General features: G+C 37.9%; 1 protein-coding gene across 1 annotated transcript; it reads left to right on the top strand.

Moving 5' to 3' along the window:
- The first annotated feature begins 1,840 nt into the window (after positions 1-1,840).
- On the top strand, positions 1,841-20,575 carry mob1a (MOB kinase activator 1A). The gene is made up of 6 exons (XM_038295533.1): positions 1,841-2,021; positions 4,342-4,508; positions 7,636-7,729; positions 9,886-10,019; positions 10,273-10,436; positions 18,760-20,575. Exons 1-6 carry the CDS (start codon positions 2,008-2,010, stop codon positions 18,835-18,837), a joined length of 651 nt encoding a protein of 216 aa, XP_038151461.1. The 5' UTR covers positions 1,841-2,007; the 3' UTR covers positions 18,838-20,575.
- The last annotated feature ends 958 nt before the right edge of the window (positions 20,576-21,533 follow it).

Here is a 21,533-nt window from a genome sequence, read left to right as displayed (position 1 = left end):
AAGTGCAACATACAAAATCACACACCCGAGTATAAAGCATACCTATATTTAAAAAAAATACATTCCAAGAAAAAAAATACTCTTACCAATACAACAATAGTAATAATACAAAAAAAACCTTCAATAACAGAGGGAAAGAGAAGAGAGAAAGACAGAAAGAGAAAACAAATAAATAAAATGAAAAAAATGGAAACAAGCCAGACAAGTTAACGGTTACACTGCACTGATTACCATTTATGCTTTAGGATAGTACTGATTTAGCTTCTTATCCAGAGAATTTCAACAATTTCCATCGAATGCATGAGTTTAGTGACCTTCTTGTGTACCTGTGCAGGTGTGGCCTGTGTTTTTATCACTAATGTGCTAGATTATGTCACGTTGTGTTTGTTAATGTGGGGGAGCCTGCCACAGACAGGGAGGTAGACCCAGTCCAGTGGTGCTTTATTGGTAACAGCAGCGATGAGCAGAGGAATGAACTTTGACCTTCATGCATTCTGGGAGTCCTCTCTGACCATTGTACAGGTTAGTATGGCGAAATGCATGAGTTTAGTAAAGTCTTCAAGTTACATCACCGCTTCATTTAGGTAACCAACCTAGGAAAGCCTATATAAATGTTATAAATCATGTCTTAATGGGCATCATGTCTCATAACGTATCTGATTTTATTAGCTTTGTGATAGCAAAATCCAGAAAGTATATTTGAATAAAAACAACTTATTTGCTGATAAGGCTATGGTTAAAAAAAGGTTTATGTAAAAAAAAAAAAAACTGTTGGACATAATTACAAAGATGTGAATAGGAGGGCAATATGAATAAAACAAGAACTTGGGCTTTAAGTGAGAATTTGATTAAAATGGTTTTGGCATGCGAGTTGTAAATATGAATTACTTCCTATTAAGCTATTAGAACTAAACTTAGTAAAACCAAAAAGTTGTGTAGGTCTTCTTTGTCGAAATGTTTAATCTCTTCTTCAGACTCCTTCCGTAATCTTCTTTTATCGTTATTGCTCGGAGGATTCCCTGTTCTTTCCAGATGACTCAGTCATGTTTGCAACAATAGCATTAAGAGTAAGGGACAGATTGACTCTCCGCCTCTATCTAAAGATGGATGGTATCACAAAAAATAGCATATTTTACTTACCTTTCAAAGCAACATTACTTCCTATCCAGAAACAACTAGACAACAATTGACATTTGACAGGTTTACCATGGGAATAGTATTGATATTTAACCACAGAAATATTTCAAAACTTCATATGTGGTATGCGTCATATAATAAAAACATTTCTAAAAAAAAAAAAGAAAGAATTGAAACTAAAAGTCTACATACAACATGAAAAAAAAACTTTTTACCTGCACTGTCTGACATGAAATTAGTCTAAACTTTTCCTGTTTTGTGCCATTTAAGATTATAATCTTGTTTTTGTCTTCTAAATATACACTGACAGGTGAACTTCTTTAGAGAATATTGTATTACTTACATTGTCAGATATTTAGACAGTTAATACCTAAAAAGGCAATGGAAAGATTTAATGTCAGAAAGCAGTAGTAAATAAGATATAAATTATAATCAAAGTATTTAGTTCATGCTCATGCTGTCAAGTAACTGTATATTTATACGATTAGGAAGGCTATATATCTTTTTACACAATGTATTGAATGTGACTTATTCAATACTGTCATTATAGTTTGATCAAATACTAAATAAATAAAAATCTTGAACAGCTCTGGCGCAACGTATTTTTATTATATATATTTTTTTATCCGAGTTGAATGGAAATGAACAGAAAGATGTCATACCCAGCTGTGGCCTGAAGAGGGCGACAGTCTGTCTGCTGACAGATAGCCAACAGAGGAAGAGCCAGTGTGTGGGTGCAGTTCATCTTCGCTTGACGCTAAGTCGTTGATAGTTCTTCATCTTGATAAATAGATTAAAAAAGCATATTCCTACGTTTTAAATCCGAACCCGAAGTTCTTATCCAGACTCTTCAACAGCGCCTTCGTCACGATGAGCTTCTTGTTGTAAGTAAAGTAACAGTTTGCTTCCTGACTCAGAGCGGAGCTTTTGCGGTTAGCTGCGCTTCTACGAAGTTCACAAGGGAAGTTAGCAGAGACTGAAAACCAGTCAGCTGCATCTCAAAACAGCAACAGTTAACTTAAATCCTAATAAAATTTGTTTTTTAATCTTTAGTATCAGACAAGTAAGCGTTTAAAACTATGTATGGCTGTTCTTAATGTATAGCAAGAGGACTTACTGGAGTTATGAGACGCAGATATAGTTAGCTAGAGAATAAATATGGCCAGACTAGTTTGACATTACTAATCTGTAGGACTGGCAACACCCGGAGATGAAAAATTTATTATGTTAGAGGTGCATTTTTCTACATCTGCATTGCTTTTTATTTCTAAAAAAATATAAATATATATTCTAATCTTTTTTGGCCCTCCAAACCAAACACTCATACTTAATTAATCTTCCTGTTATTTACAGTCAGAGTATACAGTTACATTTCCTGTCTGTTGCACACACTGGGTTACATCGCTTATGTTCCACTAAAAACCACCGCTTTTTTTTTAGATTACAAAAAAAAAAAAAAAAAACAACAACAACAAAAAAACAATTGATTAAAGATAATACATGGTGAAGATAACAGTTTCCTAGGTGCCCACTCAAAAGATCACTACTTGAAGTTACTCAATCTTGAATAGAAATGTATTTTCCCCTCCCAATGGCCTGGAGAGAGCCCGCTTTTAAGGATGCCATCTTTTTATGAACTTCACTAGATTTGATTTATGTAAAAAAAAAAAAAAGAATTGCAGAAAAGTAAAGGAAAATTATACCCCACATTTAAAATGCCTAACTGTTGGAGCCATAGGTTTTAGCAGTAGTTGTGGTTTATAAATGTTCCCTTTTGCTTAATTTATAGGTTTTGTGATCTTGTAAATGTTTTTTTAATCCAAATTCATTTTTACATGCACTTTTAGAGGCTGAAGTATCTGAGCAGATCAGATCTGAAAAAGATCTTCTCTGTTAGCCCCTTCAGGAGCTCATATATTTGCAGTTATGGCCTTGTATCTAAAATCAGACTTTTAACTCCAAATAGGGCTTAAAGATTTTGGCAAAAAATTGCGTTGGTTGGTTAGAATTTTTAACCAATAATGCAATTTTATCTCGTTTCCTTTGCACTAACCACCAGCTTGTAGATGTTTCATTTTAGGGTTTCTGTTTTATTTATGATCTTAATAGCCTACTTTCGAGAGTCCATTGTTGCAAGACTGTATTATAACCTTTATGTGAAAAGGTGCTACTGCTACTGGCATGCATGGCTCTGTATGCCACCTGCAAAACACTCTGCCTTTCTGTATGCTGGCAAACCCACTTTAAGGGTTTAACCGCCACCTAAAGGGCTGCAGTAACAATATAATGTGACCACAGTTGAGTGCCTCTGCGATTTGAAAATTGCGTTTTATTGAATGCCATTATATAGCAAGTGCAAATAATTGTCCCTCCCCAGTTCTAAAATGTGAATTTGTCCCTTTGCTGCAGATACTTTGTATCAGATCTGAAAAAAGATAACTTTGATTTTTTTTGCCTCTAACCCAGTTTATTTAACTAGGGGTCTAAATCCACCATATTTCATAAAAGTCACAAAGTTCACTGGGGAAATTAAGGCCACATCTACTAAAAGCATGTAATGTAAATGATTTAGAAAATAATATACAGTTAAAAATATTTTGATTCAAGATATATATTTTTTTTTCTTACGATACACTGTATCCCCACAGTTATTTAAAAATGATATATATATATATATATACAATAGGGTAGGATTGTGTTTAATGAAGGCTGGAGGAGACCAAATGGTCAACTGTGGAAAGGAAATAAAGGTGCAAAGGGGAGTATAAATACCTCTGAATTAATTTCTTGAGGTCTTCAAGACACATACCTCTGTTTAGACCTAGAACTGTCAAATGAACAAATAGGAGGGTGACTACAGAATGAGATGTCTGTTTTAACCGAACTGTTATTGTCTCACCTCTTAACTGCAAGGTTGAAGAAATCAAAATCATATCCAGAAAACTAACCACTAACTAACCAGGGGAAGAACTGCAGCTGTCATGCTAGAAACATCCAAAGGCTCTAACTCTATTGTTATAGCTTACCGTATACATTTGAAAAGAAACTTAAAAATAAAAACCTCAGAAACATGAAAACATGAGTGCTAAATGTAACATTGAAGAAGATTCAAAGTGATTTCTCCAAACCTCCAGATGGCTCTTGTACAGCCGTCCTATGTTTACACACGGTTGCTAAGTTCTCTGTTCATTTTTTTTTTTGCAGTGGCAGTCGCTCATCTAAGACCTTCAAGCCGAAGAAAAACATCCCAGAAGGATCGCACCAGTATGAGCTGCTAAAACACGCCGAGGCGACGCTGGGCAGCGGGAACCTGAGACAGGCTGTCATGCTGCCAGAGGGAGAGGATCTCAATGAATGGATCGCTGTGAACAGTGAGTGAACAACTACAATGAGCCAACACACCCAGTGTTTAAGTGACTATTTACATTTTTAATAGAGGCCGGTGTTAGATTAATCTTTAATGATTGAATGTAAAATAAAAGGTGTGTTTGTGTTTAAATACATATACACCCATGTGAAAAACTGTAAATAATCTTAATATTAGGGGCAAAAAAAATGTCCACTAGGAGGCAGATTAACAGATCACAGTTTAATTTAAATATGCTGCATAAAAACGGGTACACAGAACCAATAAATTTTCCATCAAATGGGAATGCTCAGGTTTAAAATACAGATGTACTCGACAGATAATAGTTGTCAGCCCATGATGGATCATGCAGCTGCCACTCATGGAACTGATAAATATTGGCTCAGCCATTTTCATTATGTCATTATACGGAAAAAATCTAAATCTAGATAAGCATATTTTTTCTTAAAATAAGTGCATTTGTTCTTGAATTATGGAGTTAGTGAGACACTTTGCCAATGGAACAAAACAATTAGCATTTAAAAAAGAAAAAAAAACAAACATTGCATTGTCTTATTTCGAGTCCATAATATCTAATATGTTATTTTAAGGGTAAAAAATACCCATTCCATTGGTAAATCATCTTATGAGTCTGCTCAAATTAAGGGTAAATAATTGTTGAATAATTTCTAGATCGTTTTTACAGTGTGTTTTAGGCTTCTGTGGCTTATTTTTCTTGTCTTTGTAAATCTTTGACGTGACAGGTCAGATTTTCTTTAGGGCCCTGTCACACCTTGTCGATTTAGCCAGCATATGCCTGACATCCCAGAATCTCCTAAAATGCTGGCATAAGCTGAACTTTCGATGTATATTTTAAATTTTTGGTGTGTGCATAGCGCATTCATAAGGAGTCCAGAGCGTGTGTCCAACAACAGCATAACGCATGGCAGCGTAATGCCCATGAAATGATGCACAAGCCAGTGTCCTGAGGGGGGCATCAATGCGCCCGGAGGCGCTCAGCCTGTATAAAAAGATTTCAATTGATGTATTAACCTAGCTGCTGTTATACGCCCGCCAAAAAAAAGAAAGAAAAAAGGTTTGCAGTCGCAGAAGATTCAGTGTCATGTCTGCTAGGTTTCCTCCTATGAACCCCCTTTTGTACCAGAATCCTGCCAAAACACCATTATACAGTAGCTGTAAGTTAGAAACATGTCTAGCGGTCGTCTAGAACATGTCAAATACGTTGATATACATTGGAGATAAGTTCTTAAAAAGTTACGCATAAGTTTTGCACAAGTAGACGCCATGACATATGAGTAACTTACACTTAATGTATGTCAACGATAAGATAACATACCTGTAACTTATGCCCCACTTATGGCATACGCTGGCCATATGTCTATGTGTGCCAGCGTGCTTCAGCGTACTGCAGCGTGCTCATTACTTATACATAATGTACCCATAACTTATCCAACGTATGCCAACATTTTTGCCAGATTTTCCGTACGTCAGGCATACGCTGGTCTAAATTGTAAAATTGTAACAGGGGCATTTAGAACTATAATTAAGATAGTACCATGATTAGCGCAGTTGGCAGCAGGGAAACAAGGTTTTAACAAGAAACTTTTCAACCTTTTTTATTCAACTTTATCATTATTTTAGTTTTTACTTTGCTTGCTACTAGGATTTGGGGATATGGCCTTAAATCATTTCACAATATTTTGTGGCGCTATCGTGATAATGATAAAACTCACCATAAAAACACTTTTCATTAACTCTTTGAAGTCATTCAGCAATCAGAGCCACATAATCGCTACTCTTGAAAAACTATACAAATTTTTAATGGGCTTTTTCAGGACACCAGTTAAACAAAGAAGTTTGATTTATATCACCAAATATACTGTAGTAGCTGCATTTAATCATAATATTTGGATTCACCAATGCCCAATTGGAAAAAAATTAACTAAAAAGAAGAAAAAAAAATTAAATTCATAATTCAGCTCATTAATGACCTTTTGTTTATCATTACTAAGTCTACTTTATTTCTTAGACACTAAATCAAAATTGGTATGACTAGAAATTTATCATAATAACAATAAAAGAAGCGCCAAATTCCCACTCCTATTTGCTACCTATGTTAGGTGCTCTACAAATACTATTTAGTATAATTTTGTTTTATTATTGTGTCCTACTACATGGCTTAGAAGCTTTTCTTTCTTTTATGACCACTTTCAACTGCCAATGGTAATCGGTTTCCATGGCTTGGTGCCGCAACCTTTGTAGAACAACCTCAACACGCCCAATTATTTATTTGAAGATCAGCACCTCAGTTTTTGTTTCCATTGTTTGTTGTGAAACATGATTGTTTTACATGCATGTTTCATAGCTTGAATTTTGTTGCCCTTTAAGCTAAGGCCACCTCCCAAATGATGCTTGAAATAAAAGCTATGTTTTTTAAGTAATGTATGGGATAAGAATGTAATGGACACTTAACACAGAAAAAAAACATCAACCAGATTTGCGAGGATAAAATTTCTCATAATTTAAGGAAGAAATCTTGATTTGCTTCAAATAGCTCAGAGTTTTAATATTTGGTGACCAGCTTTCAACTTGAATAAGGCCTCCTCACCATCACCCTAATCTGTGCCTGCCTCTTCTCAGCTTTAGGTCCGACTCTGGCTGTGCAGGAGACCTAAATGTCATTGCTCTGTCAAACTTAGGTCTGTCAGGGATATGGCTAATTCCTTCAACTGAATTCAAGTGATTCAGTTGAAGGGGCAGAAAAGGAGGGATTGGTGGTCCTTGCAAATATTTTTGTAATTAGTAAGTCGTTCTCAACTGATTAGTATGAAGAAATTCAACCAAGGTTACCTAAACTACTTCTACTCAGAAACAATCAAGTCTTTTTAGTTATAGTATATGTAGTTTGGTATCCTTTAATGAATGTTTTTAGGTGTCTTGAAAGTGTTTTATTAAGGAATTGCATATTAATTTAAGGAGCATTGTTTAAATAAAGAAACATTTGACTCATTGATTTGTATAGTTTCATCTATTTCTAATTGCCATGTTATTGTCAGCGTTGCTGAGATGTAAACTCATAACTCTTCTATCTCTGTGCTGATGTCACCGCCATGTTTCCATATTGTCTTCAGCCGTGGACTTCTTCAACCAGATCAACATGCTCTATGGCACTATCACTGAGTTCTGCACCGAGACCAGCTGCCCTGTGATGTCTGCAGGACCAAGGTAATAGAAACTCCTTCAGCAATTATTTTTAAACTAATCCTATTACTTATAATTCATAGTTGGGAGGAAACTCAAATATTGTGTCTGTTTTGGTCAAATTTGTAAAATTTCTACACTACCAGACCTTTGTGATAGTAAGAGTGTGTTTCAGCAGGTGTTAAGTTTGGTTAAAGGTTCCCATACCAGAGCTACTATATCTGATTTATCGTTTTGTGCAGATTGTCTTTTTGAGACATTCATTTTATTTCCACACAAAATGATAGACAAACACTTGTTCTGTAGGTCATATGAGGGAAAACAGGAAATGAACTTTGCATGTGATTGCTGGGGGAGCTGTTTAGTTAGTATCTTGATTTGGCACTTCCTCTATCCTCGGTCCTTCCAAGACTGTTTGTGCTGGGTGTGGGTTTCTCTTCCTTTTTAGCATGAACGCTGTCAAATTTACATTTCCCTTTTATCATTTTTTTAATCCAATCTGCCCTTAAACTACAGGTGCTGGTCATAAAATTAGACTATCATGAAAAAGTAGATTGATTTCAGTAATTCCATTTAAAAAGTGAAACTTGTATATTATATTCATACATTACATACAAACTCATATATTTCAGATGTTTATTTTGTTTAATTTTGATGATTACAAATGACAACAAATGAAAATCTCAAATTCATCATATCAGAAAATTAGAATATTGTGAAAAGGTTCAAAATTGATGGCCCCTGGTGCCACACTCTAATCAGCTAATTAACTCAAACCACCTGCAAAAGCCTTTAAATGGTCTTTCAGTCTAGTTCTATAGGCTACACAATCATGGGGAAGACTGCTGACTTGACAGTTGTCCAAAAGACGACCATCGACACCTTGCACAAGGAGGGCAAGACACAAAAGGTCATCGCTAAAGAGGCTGGCTGTTCACAGAGCTCAGTGTCCAAGCACATTAATAGAGAGGCGAAGGGAAGGAAAAGATGTGGTCGAAAAAAGTGTACAAGCAAGAGAGATAACCGCACCCTGGAGAGGATTGTGAAACAAAACCCATTCAAAAATGTGGGGGAGATTCACAAAGAGTGGACTGCAGCTGGAGTGAGTGCTTCAAGAACCACCACACACAGACGTATGAAAGACATGGGTTTCTGCTGTCGCATTCCTTGTGTCAAGCCACTCTTGAACCACAGACAGCGTCAGAAGCGTCTTGCCTGGGCTAAAGAGAAACAGGACTGGACTGCTGGTGAGTGGTCCAAAGTCATGTTCTCTGATGAAAGTAAATTTTGCATTTCCTTTGGAAATCAAGGTCCCAGAGTCTGGAGGAAAAGAAGAGAGGCACTTCATCCACGTTGCTTGAAGTCCAGTGTAAAGTTTCCACAGTCAGTGATGGTTTGGGGTGCCATGTCATCTGCTGGTGTTGGTCCATTGTGTTTTCTGAGGTCCAGGGTCAACGCAGCCACATACCAGGAAGTTTTAGAGCACTTCATGCTTCCTGCAGCTGACCAACTTTTTGGAGATGCAGATTTCATTTTCCAACAGGACTTGGCACCTGCACACAGTGCCAAAGCTACCAGTACCTGGTTGAAGGACCATGGTATCCCTGTTCTTAATTGGCCAGCAAACTCTCCTGACCTTAACCCCATAGAAAATCTATGGGGTATTGTGAAGAAGAAGATGCAATACACCAGACCCAACAATTCAGAAGAGCTAAAAGCCACTATTAGAGCAACCTGGGCTATCATAACACCTGAGCAGTGCCACAGACTGATCGACTCCATGCCACGCCGCATTGCTGCAGTAATACAGGCCAAAGGAGGCCCAACTAAATACTGAGTGCTGTACATGCTCATACTTTTCATGTTCATACTTTTCAGTTGGCCAACATTTCTATAAATCCTTTGTTTTTATTGGTCTTCAGTAATATTCTAATTTTCTGATATGATGAATTTGAGATTTTCATTTGTTGTCATTTGTAATCATCAAAATTAAACAAAATAAACATCTGAAATATATGAGTTTGTATGTAATGTATGAATATAATATACAAGTTTCACTTTTTAAATGGAATTACTGAAATCAATCTACTTTTTCATGATATTCTAATTTTATGACCAGCACCTGTAGTTCATTAGTTTGTCTTTGCCTGCTGATTGAACCATTATTTTTGTGCGTGTAGGTATGAGTACCACTGGGCCGATGGGACCAATATTAAAAAGCCAATCAAATGCTCTGCTCCCAAGTACATAGACTACTTGATGACCTGGGTGCAGGATCAGCTGGACGATGAGACGCTTTTTCCTTCTAAGATCGGTGAGATGGCTCTATTCCAGGGCTTTGCTGAAAATATTGTGGTTCTGGTTAAACTTAAGCCTTCCTATTTGTTTGATTTGTTTTACACATTTTAAACCTCTTCATCTTAAGAACATATAAAGGTAAATTAAATTGTGCAATGAAGTTACGTGCCACTTTTATTTTGGTTACAAGAGCAAAAAGATTCTTATATCATTCATTTTGTTCTTTTGCCTTTAACCCTTCATCTATATATATATTTTTTACTTTGCAGGAGTTCCTTTCCCCAAGAATTTCATGTCTGTGGCCAAAACAATCCTGAAGCGCCTCTTCAGGGTTTACGCTCACATCTATCATCAACATTTTGACTCTGTGATGCAGCTGCAGGAGGAGGCTCACCTCAACACCTCCTTCAAGCACTTCATCTTCTTCGTCCAGGTGAAGTCATCACACTAGAGTGGGATTTTTGTGCATGGCTGAGTTCTGTGTAGTGATGTAATGTTGTAAAAGCAGCCCTGAGTCATGGTGTTTTCTCAAGTTTTCTTGGTCATCTGCCTGCTCAGGAAACTGCCTCTTTTGTTGTTTTATCAGCCTCTTTTTAAAGAAAAAAAATGATATTGCACCGTGCACCTGAAGTGTTAAGCAATTTACCAGCTTCAATAATGTACAAAGAACCTAGAAATTGAAGAAGTTGGAAAAATATTAAGATCAATTCTAATCTTAACCAAACTGAATTAGACTTTTTAACTGTAAATCAAATGGGAATTGTTCATCAATATATTACTGTTTGACATAAGGCCTGATCTTCAACAAATTTGAATTAGGAGTGTTCAGGGGTGGTTCTAGGACAAATTTTCCAGGGGAGCCAAGGTGGGGCCAGTGTTCTCATTCAAAGAGTTTTCTTTATTTTCACACTGAAGGCATCAAGACTATGAATGAACACATGTGGAATTATTTACTTAACAAAAAAGTGTGAAACAACTGAAAATATGTCTTATATTCTAGGTTCTTCAAAGTAGCCACCTTTTGCTTTGATTACTGCTTCACACACTCCTGGCATTCTCTTGATGAGCTTCAAGAGGTAGTCACCTGAAATGGTCTTCCAACAGTCTTGAAGGAGTTCCCAGAGATGCTTAGCACTTGTTGGCCCTTTTGTCTTCACTCTGCGATCCAGCTTACCCCAAACCATCTCGATTGGGTGCAGGTCCGGTGATTGTGGAGGCCAGGTCCTGTGCTAGGCACCCTCCTTCTTGGTGAAATAGCCCTTCCACAGCCTGGAGGTGTGTTTGAGGTCATTGTCCGGTTCAAAAATAAATGATGGTCCAACTAAACGCAATGGAATAGCATGCCACGGTCAGATGCTGTGGTAGCCATGCTGGTTTAGTATCCTTCTATTTTGAATAAATCCCCAACGGTGTCACCAGCAAAGCACCTACACATCAGTACACCTCCCCCTCCATGCTTCACGGTGGGAACCAGGCATATAGAGCCCATCTGTTCACCTTTTCTGCGTCGCACAAAGACACAATGGTTGGAACCAAAGATCTCAAATTGGAACTCATCAGACCAAAGCACAGATTTCCACTGGTCTAATGTCCATTCCTTGTGTTCTTTAGTCCAAGCAAGTCTCTTCTACTTGTTCCCTGTCCTTAGCAGTGCTTGTCTGCTGCTACAACTCTGTGTGGCATTGACCTGGTCTCTAATCCAAGCTGCTGTTAACCCGCGATCTCTGAGGCTGGTGATTCGGATTAACTTAACCTCCCCAGCAGAGGTGACTCTTGGTCTTCCTTTCCTGGGGCGGTCCTTATGTGAGCCAGTTTCTTTGTAGCGCTTGATGGTTTTTGCGACAGCACTTGAGGACACTTTGAAAGTTTACCCAATTTTTCGGGCTAACTAACTTTCATTTCTTAAAGTAATGATGGCCACTCTTTTGTTCTTTACTTTGCTGTTTTTTTCTTGCCTAATACAAACTCTAACAGTCTATTCAGTAGGAATATCAGCTTTGTCCAGCTGACTTATGCATAACACAACTTATATTCCCAAACCCATTTATAAGGCAAGAAATCCCACTTATTAAACCTGAAAAGGGACACGTCAAGTGGAGACCATTTCAGGTGACTACTGTACCTCTTGAAGCTCATCAAGAGAATGCCAATAGAGTGTGAAGCTTTCATCAAAGCAAAAGGAGGTTATTTTGAAGAACCTACACTATAAGACATATTTTCAATTGTTTCACACATTTTTGTTAAAGTCGTAGGGAAGCGGTTGTTCCAACCGTTGCATTTCCGAATTCTTGCAAGTGGTGCACAACTTAACACGTATGAATAAATCGAATGTGATTGGTCGTTTATCTAAAAGGCAGGATTGTTGTGGCGGAAGGTTCACAAGCAAATTTGGTTGTAACCGGTTTGTCGGAAGCATCTTGCTAACCAGTTAGCAACTTAGTGCTAGTAGGTTCCCAATGGGAAAATGAATTGGGACCAAGTAGCACTTAGCAACGACACTGTCAAGGAATGCTATGGGCAGCAGAAACATGCAAGAGGAGGAGAGTTTTGTGTCGGAGGTTGTGGATGAGTCTCCTCTGTCATACATTTTTTATTTAGAGGAGGAAAGCGGGGATGAAGATGTTGTGGAAGAGGACGCCAGGGCGGCAGAAGTTTGGTTTGGTGTAGAAGGCTTACAGCCGTACATGTTTGAGCCCTCGGCTCGCAACTCTGCAAGTTCTGTTAGCTCTTTTTGAACCGTTGCGTGTATAAGTTGCGACATATGAAGATGCTATGACCGAAAAAAATGTGATTGACAGATGACCATTGATCTATGATTAGCCGAATTTAGGTGTACAAGCTGACGTATAACTAAATCGCCTGCATAAGAGAAACAAGAAAACCCACCCAAAGATTTTAAGATAGGATTTTTTTTTTATAGAAATTTTCTAACTTTTGGGACGATATCAATACTGATAAAGAGTATATTTACATACATGTTTAAGCCAGAATGATATGACATTTGAATATGACTTCCGTACGACTTGTAAGTTTACATTTCCACATGTTTTAATTCATATTTAGAGCACCAATGAAACTAAATGTATATTTCACATTCTGCACATAAGAACAACAAACGTTGAAACACTACAATATTAGTATTCTTCGTTTGTTATATCTTGCAAAATAGTCTTGCAAAAGGTTCAAAGTCTTTGCCCTCTTGGATTCAATGCTTAGCATCCCAAATCTACTAAGGCGTTCATCTGTAATGGTGGACCGAAGGTAGGTTTTGACTAATTTTAGTTTAGAAAAACTCCCCTCATCAGTGGCAGAGCTCACTGGAAGTGCAAAGGTGATTTTGCTCAGTCTAAAGAGCTAGCAGAATACTTCTTTGTATGGCTCAATCAAATGGATCAACTCCACTGTCTCTACCCGTAGCTTTTTTCCAATTCCTAAAGCCTCATGGTGAGTCAAACACACTGCCTAAATAGCTTGAGGGCCTGAACTGTCTGCAGGCATAGATGGCAGTAGGCAGAATCCATAATTACAGAATATTCAACCCAAGGATGACTTTTATACCAGCTTGTCTGAAAGCTGCGTCTTCTGTCCTCCATTACTGTGGTTGGAAATATCCTTAAATTAGGCTGCATAGGGTACCATCCATGCACTTACTGATATCTGAAAAGAAATGAATGTAACAGAGCATTAGTGGATTCATTAGCTGTTAATTTTATCTGTTTATTCATTATAATCCATTAAGATCATCTTGAAAAAAAAGGTAACTGAAAGTAATTTTTTGAATGAGTGTATTTGTCCTTGATTTGAACATGTAATCCCAATCATCATATTTCAAGTGCAGTATGTCTTCTCTTATTGCAAACGTCAAAATACTTATTCCATTGGCAGAAAAGATTGTTAACCTGCTCAAATGAAGAACCAATACATGCATTTCAAGAAAATTGTACTTTTAGTTTCCTTTTTACTGTGCAATAATTGGCATGTTTTACAGGCACTTTACATACACTCACACAGGTTTGTTCAACATCACACACCTGATGGCTGTGTACTTGATACATGTGATGGATGAGCCACTGTTTGTCCTTTCTGCCTCTCACTCTCTCTACACTTTCTTCCTCACTCTCAGGATTGAAAGTTTCTGTTTCTGACCTCTCAATATCAACTTCCTCACCAACCAAACCCTCTTTCTCTCTTTCATCCTGCTCCTCAGCTCAGTCATCATCATCCTCCCTCTCTCTACATTTTTTTTGGCTAACAATGGTAAAAAATAATATGTCTTCATGACCACGACGTTTCCTGTGCTGCATGAAAATAAATGATAATATCAAATTGATACAACTTTGATAGTATCTCAAATATGGTTAAGGCTAAAACTGGGGAGTTTATATTTATTTTACCCTTAAAGTAATAATATGAAAGAAAACATTAAATTAGTTTCTAACGCTGTATGGACTGCATTAAGCAAAAGTTTAAACAATGATGCCAGGTTTCAATGGAGTAAAAACAACAGTTAAACTCGAAGATTAGCCAAACGGTGCATCAAGAAAAAAATCATACCGTATTTTCACGACCATAAGGCGCACCGGACTAAAAGGCGCAGTCTCAGTTATGTGTGCCATTTCTGTATTTAACACACACATAAGGCGCACCGGACTATAGGGCGCGTTTTTTATATACAGGTACATGTCCTCTCAGGTGGATTTTCCCACTTAAAAACATATTAAAACTACTTTATTCCCACTGATCACAGCAAATAAAGCTGCAAGGTGTATTTATTACAAAGTATTATTCAAACCTGGGAACCGGCATCGCTGATGACACAGGGCTGTGATTACTCCTCTGATACAGTTTATTGAGGCATAAATTAACTTAAAACATAGGCAGGGTAATAATCTGGATGAACTGACTGCAATGATTAAATTTTCAGGTGGACTTTCTCACTTAAAAAGATTTAGATTATTTAGATGAAAAAACACCTGCGGAGGTGAGCCCGTATGCCCCGCGGCCCAGAGGCTGGTGTTGAATTAAGTTTTCAGGTAGAAAAATAGAGCGGGAGCAAAACTGAGTATGATTGTGCTTTATTAATGTATTTATTACAGAGTATTAATCAAACCCCTCAAAGTCCTCATCCTCTGTTTCTGAATTAAACAGCTGCGCTAAATCCGACATGCCAGTTTCCCCTTCTTCTTCGTTTATTGACGCATAAATTAACTTAAAACATAGGCAGGATAATAATCTGGATGAACTGACTGCAATGATTAAATTTTCAGGTGGGCTTTATCACTTAAAAAGATTTAGATTATTTAGATGAAAAAACACCTGCGGAGGTGAGCCCGTATGCCCCGCGGCCCATAGGCTGCTGTTGAATTAAGTTTTCAGGTAGAAAAATAGAGCGGGAGCAAAACTGAGTATGATTGTGCTTTATTCATGTATTTATTACAAAGTATTAATCAAACCCATCAAAGTCATCATCCTCTGTTTCTGAATTAAACAGCTGCGCTAAATCAGACATGCCAGTTTCCCCTTCTTCGCTGTCAGAGTCACTTTCCGTGCAGCGCAGCTCCTCAGAAATAATGCCGGCTTTTGCAAAAGCTTGAAGAACAGAGCCAGCAGACACGTTAGTCCATCTACAATCCATCCGCAAACTGTGGCGTAAACTGCCGCTCGCAGCCTTTCTTTGAACGGGCGCTTCACACCGATGTCAAGCGGTTGAAGTTCCTTTGTCAGACCCCCGGGATAACGGCGAGCACAGCGTTCATTGATTCACCTTTTTTTTCACATCGGCTGTGAGATGGGCACGCAGCAATGGTGATGGGTGGAAAAAAACACCTGTTCTCCTCACATAGGCTACACCTCCCTCAGCCACGCTTTCATCATCTCCTCTTTCATCAGAGCGCTGTGTCTGTCTAGCTGTCAGCTCCCAGATCAGCTTCTCTGATTTGTTGATGCGGCGCGTCCAGCAGCAAAGCTTAACATTTTCCATCTGAGCAGCAGCAGCGCGTTGGCGGTGCATCAGATGCTTAAACGATCCCGACGTGCTGCACCTGCGGCTCAAAACGCGCTGCAGGACCTTTTGCTGCACCTATACGCGCGTCAACCATTGACTTTGCATGTAGACTCGCTGCTTCTGCTGCACCTGCTGGGTCCGGTTCACACCGATGTCGAGTGGTTGAACAGCGAGCACAGGGTTAATTTGTTTCCCCATGTTTTTCACATCAGCTGTGAGATGGGCACGCATGGAGTTACATATTAACAGCGATGGTGATGAGTGGAAAAAAAACACCTGGTCTCCTTACATTCAGCCACTCTTTCATCATCTCCTCAATGAGGTGGTCTCAAAAGTCGCAGTTACAACACACATAGGGCGCACCGCACCATAGGGCGCACCGCACATTTTGAGGGGAAAAAAAGACGTTTAAGTGCGCCTTATAGTCGTGAAAATACGGTATTTGTTGCTTTCCTCCGTCTCTTTAAACCCTCTCCTGTTAGTCATCCAACTCGTCTGTAATTTGTTCTTCTTTCCTGATCAGAAATCTTGCGCAGCGCTCTAAAGATTCCCTGTGAAACATTACCGTATTTAGTTCCAGTTTCCGGGTCAGTGCATTATATATCATATTTAAAATTTGATATATAATTATATTGGTATAAATGCAGTTTAGAGGCCGTAATGGGGGCCAGGGCCGGTTCTACGGGGGCAGCGGGTGCTGTTGGCACCGGTCTAAAACCGCCTATGGAAGCGCTGCATCGCTCAAGCAATAAAGTATTGTGCATGCAATAAGTGGGCGTTTTCTGGTGATCTACAAAGATTGCGTGGGCAATGGATACGTGTAGAACCGGTTCTGTCCGGCCCATTTAAATGGGTAAACTGCGTGTCTTTCTGACAGTTTGGGTGGGGCTGTAAAAGACGGGTAATAATTACTTGATTCAGATGATTAGCAATGATGATAAATAGTATTTATAGTGCATTCTACAAGTATCTCTCAGTACTACAAACAAAAGTATGAGTTTGGGAAAAAAAATAGTTTAATGAATCCTTGAAAAGCTGACTTTATCAGCTATTCCTCGACCTCCAGTCTAAAGGGCAGATTATACTTCTGTAACCAAATACATCAAATGTCGCTTGGGTCTGGGCGAACCAGTATTGCTGGTATGCATCTGCACCGTCGGTCTTGAATTTCTAGCAGTTTCCCGCCAAAGCACAAGGGGGGCCTAATTCGAGAACTCGCGTCGTAGTTGTTCCTCGGCTTTTAAAAATGGCGCGCCCCGGCACCGAATCGAGAAGGACAACCACACAGACAGCCGTAAAGGCGTAACAAGGACCAATCACAGCTGCATTATGTCTGCGCAAGTTTACGACTGTCCAACTCATAGTTGGGATTTTTTGAGATGCGCAACGACAGAAGCTCTGCACGGAGACAGATTTGATGGTTGCAGAGGCTATGCGTCAGAAGCATAAATTGGCCTTAAGAAGGAGCCTGTTAGACTTAGAGTGAGATTAGTGGTGTAAAGCTGTAACACCACTATTTCCCCATTGTGGGACAACAGAGTTATTTTCTATTCTTCTATTAAGCTTCAAACAGCTGGATGTACCTCCATAAAATATTATAGATCAATGTAGGCCCATAGTGGATTCCAATGACATAATTGACATAAATGCTTTGTTGTGAGTTCATAAAGGAACGTCAAGGGTGTAAATAAAGTTTGGGATGAGCACTCAGATGCCCCTATGAATAAAGTCCTACAATCCTTAGGGGTATCCGTGTTCAGGATATGATTACTGGGCTCTATGTACAACCCCTACTTCCTGAAATTAAGACGCCTCTTTTGTTGTCTTTTTCTACTGAATGAACTGATTAAACCAGGTGTGCCTGATATCAGTAACCATGGCCAGAAACCCCTGGATTAATTAGTTCACCCTGTAAACAAAAGAGCTGCCTTAAGTTCAGGAAGTAGTGGAGTTGTGCATAGATCCCATTACCTTAAATTTCTCTAGCTATTGATGATTTTTTTATTTTTGCTTATTTTATTTTTTTTTTTTTACATCGCAATAAAACAGATATTGTTTTAGAAAATAGAATCTCCCAGCTCCAACCTTTAAAATAGACCAAGATTAAACCTTTAAGAAATGATACTGGTTCAGCTCATTCGATTTTTCTTTTGAGAAAATTGCCAACATTTTGTTTTTGAATATTGACATTTTCCTACAATCTACATGGGAGGCCTGGGGACTGTAATATGACCCAGTTTAGGTCTTAGAAAGGTCACTTAAATTTGACTTTGGTTCTCATAACATTCAGGGTGTAACTTGATCTGCACAGATCTTGCATTAAGCACAATAACCCAGGTATCAATGGTAATTACAGGTCACACTGTTGGTTGAGATTTTTAGGGTTAATAGTAAGAACTACTCTAAAACATTTAAGAGGGTTTTTACACAAACTGGAAATATTTGAAGCCATGATTTGTAGTGTTTTCCAGGTCCTAGTGAGAATTCTTTCTTTCTTTTTGAAAAACAGTGTTTTGAAATATGTCTTCATTTATATTATATATATATCTCCTTCTGTTGTATTATACTTTTTTTTTTTTTTTTGAGGTCACCAAAGCTATGAACAATTGGGAACATAGTTTCAAACCAGTGCCACCAGACTTAATAAACCTAACTCTCTGAACATTAGCCCAAACATGGAGAGCTAAAATATCTCATTGCTGAATGTTGAACCTGTGTTCTGATGCCTCTTTAATTCTGCTTCCTTTTGCAGGAGTTCAACCTTATTGACAGGCGAGAGCTTGCTCCCCTGCAGGACTTGATCGAGAAGCTTGGATCTAAAGACAGATAGACACGTCATCACATATATCAACCTTTCAGTTACCTTTTTTTTTCTTCTCCTTTTCCATTTCTCTCTTTCTACCTCTGATTTGTAGCCTGAACTTGTAAAGAATAATCTGTGCCTTCTTAGGAGGCCCTTAATGTTTGTACTGAATGTTTACTTTTATTTCTTTCTGTTCTATACAGATTTTGAGCCTTTTTACCCTCTGACTTCTAAAACAAAAAAAGTGTTGTAAGGCAACAACATTTTGGACTGTGGTTAATGGCTTCAGGAGCTATCTGCCGAATTTTATATTGGACCAAGGCGAGCGCGCTCCAGGTGAAACCAGCTTCTGTTTTTCAGGAGATGCTATAAAGTGTTTGGTTTTTCTAAACACTTGAATGCTTTTTGTTAACTATGGGTTATTGTAATTGCAATAATTGACCAAATATCCCAGTATTGTTTTTTCTTTCCTATATAGACAAAGGAGAGTGATGGAAGGATAGGAAGCGGTATAATAAACCTGGTCTTGTGTGAGCTTTTGCACTTGTTACAACACAACAAATGAAGGCAAGCACATGCATGCACAAGCTATGTATAAATTAGCTCACAGTCAATTTTTGATGACGTTGCTCCTGTTCAGAGTATTTTAAGGCACAGTTGAATAGTAAGAGATGGTATGTTATGCAATTATTGCAATAAAACCCTACAAAAAAAAACATCATCATGCAGCTATTTTACTTATTCTAAGCAATATAGTGTTTTTCACACTTCCTGAATGTGTTCGAATAGTCACATGTTATTTTGAACATTTACTTCTCATCAAGAGCCTATACATCCTGTTTGGTTAACCTGTTATTAGCTTTATTGTAGAATTAACATCAAAATGAAGATAATGTGACCTTTTAAGTTGACCTGTATTTCTGTTGAACCCCTTAGCAACTTTTTTGTTTTATGTACTTTCTCTCTTGGGCTGGAAAGTTTTGTGTTTTTATTTTTTTCCCACCAGAGGTGGTTGTAGTTTTGCTAGTTTTTTCAGTTTTTTTTTTTTACTTTATTGGTCTTTGTTTTCTGTGATGTTACCATAGTTAGGCTTTATGCTGGCTACAGCAGCAGGTTCTGTCCATATAGCCGACGAAGCTAATCCTCATCCTGATGTCCGGTCTTCCAAATGTTAATTATTAAAATTCATGTGTTACTGGCTTCGCATTGGACCTATACTTACATTAACCTTGTGACCAGTTCTGATTGATTTAATAACTGTAACTCGAGAATCTAACCTGTGGGATAATTTCGTCTTATAATTTATAGTTATAGTTTGGGTAAGAGGCTGCTTTAACAACAAGGTGAAGCTGAAATCTTATGAAACCATTTCCAAATCACTTTAATTATAGTTAATCCCCTTAAAGGTCTAGAAGCAACAAGTCCACTCAATGTTTTTCGGGTGTATCCTTTGCCACTGTGTATTTTTGCTTTAGCTCACAATATTATTTTTTGAGTTCTTGGTTACATTTACTATTTCATTGGAGAAGGAATATAAGGAGCAGGAGTTAAAGATTTTATTTTATATACTTCACAGTTTTGCTCCAATTACTGGACGGTCATTTAGTACAGAGAGGGCGTTTTTGGGGATAAATGTACCACATTCAAAAGTTTCCTATGAAAAAAATTTGTTTTTTTCCCGAACAAAATTGTGCCTTACAATAAAATAAAAATGTTTCTTGACAGTATTGATCGATGAAATGTTCAATAAACATCTAAAAGACAATTCTGTGTTGTTTTTTTTTTTTATTCGACAGTGTTTGTGTTTTGGACTAATATTAACTCAAACTGATATCAAACATGATCCCATATGTGGAGTTTAATCATTCTAATGTCTTCAGCTGCTTTTCTCCCTGGATTCCCGGCTGTATTCAGCCATCCATCTTAATTGCTGAAAAAAAACTTCTTACAGCAAGATGCTGCGACAACCATATGTAACCCGCAGATTCCACATACTCCGTCAGCGCTCCGCTCCGCTCCGCCCCGCTGACGTACGTCGTGCGGAGCGCTTGTCTTTCGTGGAAAATCAATGAGAGCTGTTCCACATCCACAGCTACTCCTCCGCACGTCTCCGTCCATGTATGTCTTCTCCGTCCGTCACCGACAAATTACGGAGCCGAGCTATTTTTTGCTCCGCTCTGGTCCGGCCAGGTCAAGATCCGCAATTGCAATCGCACCAAACAGGAAAAAGAACATCGACAAATTCCGGTTCGTCAAATTAAAATATAGTAGCAACAGATTGGTGACAATCAATTCTTATATATATCTAAAAAAAAAAAAAAAAAAAAAAACTAACACCGTTTATTTAAATGATTGGATCCAAACTATTGGTTATTCACCAACGAGGAAGCAGATTTCTCATCTCCATCAAAATATTTATTTTATACCGAGGGACTTAAAGTTTAATCAAATCCATTCAAAAGAAGCTTCTTATTACAGGAATGAAAAGAGATGCTTAGTTGTAGAGAACAAGTTCATAAAAAAAAAGCAGTATTGAATTATCCTTATCTCTGTTACAAAAATCTACAAATATATATATATATATATATATATATATTTGGGCAGAAACTGAACATATGCTGGATGATGGTGGGATTTTTTTTAATATGTCATATTAAATTAAGCGCTCACAGGGTTCATACAGGAATGAGTGACTCTAATTTAATGCTATTTGAAATGATTTT

The sequence above is a fragment of the Cyprinodon tularosa genome, unplaced genomic scaffold, assembly GCF_016077235.1.
Source record: "Cyprinodon tularosa strain WSP-4 unplaced genomic scaffold, ASM1607723v1 ctg356, whole genome shotgun sequence".
In the NCBI taxonomy this organism is placed as follows: domain Eukaryota; kingdom Metazoa; phylum Chordata; class Actinopteri; order Cyprinodontiformes; family Cyprinodontidae; genus Cyprinodon; species Cyprinodon tularosa.
Note: the sequence above shows the minus strand (reverse complement) of the source record. Positions and strands in the feature narration are given on the sequence as shown.

Coding starts and splice junctions, on each gene's coding strand:
- mob1a (XM_038295533.1), top strand. Junction 10,020..10,272: donor GCTTTTTCCTTCTAAGATCG/GTGAGATGGCTC, acceptor TTTACTTTGCAG/GAGTTCCTTTCCCCAAGAAT. Junction 10,437..18,759: donor ACTTCATCTTCTTCGTCCAG/GTGAAGTCATCA, acceptor TTCCTTTTGCAG/GAGTTCAACCTTATTGACAG.